The 6,000-nt window shown below is 35.7% G+C and overlaps 1 protein-coding gene across 1 annotated transcript; it reads right to left on the bottom strand.

Annotated features, from left to right (window-relative positions):
* Positions 1 to 812: 812 nt before the first annotated feature.
* Positions 813 to 3,372, bottom strand: LOC123527263 (dehydrogenase/reductase SDR family member 1-like). The gene has a single exon (XM_045306616.2). It carries the CDS (start codon positions 3,096 to 3,098, stop codon positions 2,094 to 2,096), a length of 1,005 nt encoding a protein of 334 aa, XP_045162551.2. The 5' UTR covers positions 3,099 to 3,372; the 3' UTR covers positions 813 to 2,093.
* Between the last annotated feature and the right edge of the window lie 2,628 nt (positions 3,373 to 6,000).

Here is a 6,000-nt window from a genome sequence, read left to right as displayed (position 1 = left end):
CTTAATATGAAAGTATATAAAAAGCTGGGTATTTTTTTATTTCGATACAATGTCTAGTTTTACATTTGCATTTGATAGACATATCAACTATTGAACAATCTGAACCAAAATGCAAGCTTTAAAGCTGTGTGTAGCTTCTGAATTCATTTATTTCCAATCTATCTTGGTTGCGCAACCAAGATAGGCAAAGGGAGGTAATAATAATTTTTCAAACTTGCGTTTCTAATGAATTCCATCTAAATACATGATTTTTAATGCCAATATTTTACAAATATATAACAATATGTCTAATATTTATACATTTCCTTAGGCAAAGTATGTTTATCAAATTTATACTTATGATAAAATAACTCTATCTTGGTTGGGCAACCAGGATAGGAAAATGAAATTTAAAAAATACCTCCAGTGAAAATCTAATTTGTATTAAGTGTTAAGTGAACATAAATGAGTGTAAATGATCAGATGCTTAAGTTTCGAACAAATCCGTTACATGGCCAAAATCTGATTATCCACCTTTAAATGTCAAGCGAAATTAATACCTATATCTAATGGGTTCTGTAATGAGGACTAACCACCGAGTTGGTCAGAAAAAATGCACCGAGAGCTTGACCTCTATGTTACTGTAGAGCGTGAAATCGAGCATGAAATTTCATTAGGAGCATTTATTTTAAACATTATTTTCAAGGCACTTACTCATTCACATTCGATATACCTCATAGACCCAATAACGCCAAATATTCAATTTATCGTATGTGTATAAAATATATTTTATTACTGCATTTTTCGGGAAGATTGTGTCAGTAAAAGCATACTCTGGAGAATGTTCATATATTTCATGAAATCCTGCCAAAACTGATACAGACTATATTGAATATTTGAAAGTAAAGAACGCAGCTACCTCCGAACGAAACCCTACAATAGTGTATGTATGGATGTGCACACAGTTTATTCAACACCAAAGAGGACAAACACAAAAGAACACATTATGTTTCCGCAGTATTGTGCCATAATATTGTACCGCAGTATTGTACCACGTAATTGTACCGCATCGGCTTTAACAAAACAGGGGAGTTGAAATAAAACCCGGTAAATTGATCACAAGCCCTCCCACTTAATCTGCACCATGCTCAAAGGTAACGTGACTGTGCTATAAAAATCCCCTTTTAAATGACATTTACTAGTAAACAAAATGTTTGATATGTTAACCACAAAGGTGCTCGGGTAAATATATAGAACAACGAGGAAAACATCATTAAAAAAGACAGACAAAAAGAAGAGCGACCGCACTTTTAAAATTGAAATTGTCCATCATGGAAGCTTCCGCCTGCTCCAGCAAACGCTGACCCTAAAAACTTTTGTAATAAGGGTCTAAGACCATGTAGTCATTGTTGTCTTTGGATGATGTTCTTCACAACTCCTTTTCTGAGGTCCAGGAGAGTCCAGAAAACAGACTCACTGTCTTCTAGTTATACAAGATATTTTGCTTCTTCTCCCTTTCTCTACCCATCAGACTGCGTGTACCTTGCATTAAGTCTAGACAGTTATCATGGTTATGTCCTATCTTTATCAGACATTTTTGCTTGGATTATATCAGATAAATCACACAAGTCCAGAGGCCGAGTATGCGCATGATTTTCGTATTTGTGTATAATTTATTCCATAAAAAAAGAACGAAAGGCGGGGAGGGGTGGGGGGTTATATATCGATTTATACATCAAATGTACCAGAGCTATTCTGCAATTCAAAAGTAAAAAAGATCTTTCATTGAAGGCAAAAAAATATCTTAGATCCGAGCAAGTAAAATCCTCCTCCCCTTCCTAGAGGTTGAAATGGTCGGCCCCTAAATAACATAATAAAACATAAACATAAATAATCTTGACAAAAATATTAACTGAAGGCGTAACAACGTGACAAAGGCAACACACATAATCTGCAAAAGATATGTTAAAATTTAGGCACGGTTCCATCATGCAATTTATACATGTACGAACTATACTAGCCGTCTCATTCTATCTTGTGACTTTTTACGGATTGTTGTATATCAAAGCACAATACATTTGTAACATATTTTCTTTCAACATATGTGTAGTATATCAGAAAAATTTGTTTCCACTTAAAGCTACCATCCATTTTGGTATACGGACGAAATTAGGAACACACCATGCTAGCCATGGATGTCCGAACCGATTTAAAATCCAATTTATCTGACGGAAGTCTGACGGCTCATGTCCCTCGGTGTCTTCAATCCCATACCGTTGCCCTAAATCGCACGTTTGTACAATTTTCCCGCTCATTTTCAACAAATCAGGGTCGGTAGTGATTGCAGCTACACACCGTCCTGCAAACTCTGTTGTTTCTCCCTTTTCGAAATATTCCAACATCTTTTCAGGTTGTCTTATAGCCTTTGGTATATTTGAGTCACCCTCCGCTTTCGGTTCCTTTACATTTTCCCTGAGTTTTGTCAGAACATTTTCTGTTCCGACGGGACCCGGCCACAAACTGACGAATGCCACATTGTGTTTTTTTAACTCAAATCCACAGTCTGCGGCCATACGATCACAAGCTTCTTTTCCAATACCATAAGCTACGTTAAACGTATATCGCAGTCCTCCGGGAGACGACACATTTACAATCAATCCTTGTTTCCTTGGTACCATCATTCTTGCAGCATGCACAGAACATATGTAATGGTTTCGTAGTCCTACATTGTTAACATCATCCCACATTGACGGGGGTTGCTCCCAAAACTTCAGGTTCATTGAACTGAATATAGCATTTACTGCCGAATACGCATTATTCACTAAAATATCCAACTGTCCTTCATTTTCTCTTTTAACTTGTTCAAACAATTTTTCAATATCGTTGTCTTTTGAATGGTCACACTGCACCGGAACGCAAGTTCCACCCCGGGCTTCAACTTCCTGTGCTGTATCTCGTAAAGAACCGCCCACTTTTGACCCCTTTGGTGGATCTAAAGTCCGTCCAGTTATATACACTTTAGCTCCTTTCTCTGCTAGTTGAAGGGCTATCCCTTTTCCTATCCCTCGCGTTGCACCTGTGACAATACAGACTTTTCCTGCTAGCGGTTTAGAAGACATTTTTTATTTTGTCAACTAACCAACTAAACGTGTGTAAAAAGCACTCCGGACTTCTTTGTTTACGAGAGAAGTTTAGTAGTAGAAAATAAACTGTTTAAGTCTCATCGGTTAAAGTCTCATCGGTGAACAAATATACAAAAAATAGGTCGCGCTGTTACGGTGTTCCGTTTGGACAATCGTGACTTTTTATTTAATACTAAACCGCGATGCACGATGTCGTTATCTACACGTGTAAAATGCCGACTGATACAAAATATAGGTCGCGCAGTCTTTATCTACACATGTAAAATACCGACTGATATGGAAGCAATGGAGGGCCATTTAAAATTATAACTTGAAAGTTAATTATTTATATTAGATAATCAAAACATCACATACTCAGTAAAAGGAACACAAGAAGCGGGCACGTGCATCTGGCGACAGTTTTCAAATGGTACATGCACGGAGAAGATTGAGTGTAGCACTTACTGTTCGGTATAAAACAGGGAATTCGTGTTCAAAAATAGTCATTTGAGCCGCGCCATGAGAAAACCAACATAGTGGCTTTGCGACCAGCATGGATCCAGACCAGCCTGTGCATCCACGCAGTCTGGTCAGGGTCCATGTTGTACGCTTTCAAAGCCTATTGCACTTAGAGAAATCGTTAGCGAACAGCATGGATCCTGACCCGACTGTGCGAATGCGCAGGCTGGTCTGAATCCATGCTGGTCGCAAGGCCACTATGTTGGTTTTCTCATGGCGCGGTTCATTTCATTGACGCAAGAGTGACCTGTTAAACTGTTTATGTTGTTGAAAACCTTACAAAATATTAAAATTTGAATGTGCACGAATTTGCTTGATTTATATGTTGTTTCGAACGTTACAAATCGCCACCTTTCATGTCCATCAACAATTTTTATAAAAAAATCTTCTTCAAATCTACTGGGCAGATTTATACCAAACTTCACAGAAATGATCCTTTCAAAATTGCCCACAGAATGTTTGTTTATCTGCGGGTGGGACAGTAACACAGTCTTTTTTTCTGTTGTCCTTTTCTTCGGTTTTTTTTTTTTTTAGGTTTGATAGAATGTCCATAACAGCTTCTTTAGTAACGATTTTATGTTTATGTTTAAGCGATAAAATTTAAATCAGCATTTTATATAAACGCCGGTTTATGTTAAGCAAACTATATTCATGGCAGTGCCGTAACCAGCCCTGAAAAAAACACCGAGGCAGAAGAGTTGTAACATAGTTGCATGTTTGTATTATCATGTGTTTATAAAATATTGTTTTGTAATTGATTTTATTTACATTTGATGTCCATTCTAATCGTATACCATGAATTACATATACAAAATGTATATTGCATTTCAATTTTGTCTGAAAGTTATACATGTAACCAACATGCCTGATCACGAATTCTATTTGCAAAGTTGTAAACAACAGATGTTAAAACATTTTTACTTATGCCCTTTTATTATTGGTGAATTTGGTCAACACAGCAGTTTGTAACATATATTATATTTTGATAGGATTATGCCCCTTGTTATGTAGTTTCAAAAAATATATAATTCATAAAAGGGCATAACTAACACTAACGCCCTTCTTATTCAGGGGCGTCGACATGTATTACATATACAAAATGTATATTGCATTTCAATTTTGTCTGAAAGTTATACATGTAACCAACATGCCTGATCACGAATTCTATTTGCAAAGTTGTAAACAACAGATGTTATATTAGTGCTACATCACGTTCCTTATTAACATTTCTGTAATTTCATTTCACAAATGTATTTTGCACATGTATTTGACTATGTAACTGTATCAAAAGAAATAAAAAATATGTTTAAACTAACATTTCTGTAATATTCTCCGATTTTATCACGTACGTTTAAATTCCTAATTTATAACTTTAGTAATATGTTAATTCAGACGTGCTATATATGATGTCTATCTAATCAATATTCTAACTAATGAGTGATGTGCAATATCCGCCATGCCACCAAAGTAGATAGAAATTTTAACTTAAATGCCATTAAAAGATGTTTTACTGTAAGTCCCTTACAAGAGATCAAATTGTGAGGCCTCAAGATATATGTGCTATAAAAATTTGTGTTCCTATAATTCAACGTCAATTAGTGAGGAGTGACTTTCCTCGGTGTTTACCGCAGTATTGTTATGAGCTAAAAGTGCAGACACGCCTCGATGCATAAAGTTGATCTATAGATTTGTAATCATTTTTTTTTCTGATTTGTTTTTTATCTGAGTAAACATGAAGTAAGAATAAAAGTTATAGTAAACCTTGTAACAGAACTTGTTGTTAGTAACTATACGATCACGGGTGTGACTACGCTATTGTGCTGCATATATGGGCTTAGATACAGACTACACTTTTACAAGTCAACAATTGATTTGAACATTTTTCTACAACTATAAAAAACACATGGAGTTGTGGCATATGTTAAGGTAGGGTTACAGGGGCCCATCCTGAGAAATATTTTGAAATTCTGCGAGAAAAAAATGGTGTATTTTAAGTTATTTCAGATAAAAAAATCTGAACAAAACAGTTTTGAAATGTTAACACAGATCATCTACAATATTGGAGCGGTCCTCCTTAAAAAGTTTTGACACAATACGATACAACGCTATTAGTTTCAAGCGATTTCTGACAACAATCTGAGCACATTAGAGTAAAATGTACACACTACACGCCTGCATAATTGGAGTTCACGTACAGGGTTGGAATCGGGATCCTCCCCAAGAAATTAATTATTTTGAAATTATACAGCAACCTTCGAAATAATCTGAGCAAATAAGGTAAAAAAGTTCGCCAGAATAATTGGAATAAAGGTAAAGATGGGATTTCAGTGGTCCTCCCCAAAAAATTTTGAAATTATTAAAGAGAAAATGGTGCATTTTA

Source organism: Mercenaria mercenaria, chromosome 1 (genome assembly GCF_021730395.1).
Source record: "Mercenaria mercenaria strain notata chromosome 1, MADL_Memer_1, whole genome shotgun sequence".
Lineage (NCBI taxonomy): Eukaryota > Metazoa > Mollusca > Bivalvia > Venerida > Veneridae > Mercenaria > Mercenaria mercenaria.
Note: the sequence above shows the minus strand (reverse complement) of the source record. Positions and strands in the feature narration are given on the sequence as shown.

Excerpts from the sequence above, each read along its gene's own strand:
- LOC123527263 (XM_045306616.2), bottom strand. The coding sequence starts at position 3,098 with ATGTCTTCTAAACCGCTAGCAGGAAAAGTCTGTATTGTCACAGGTGCA.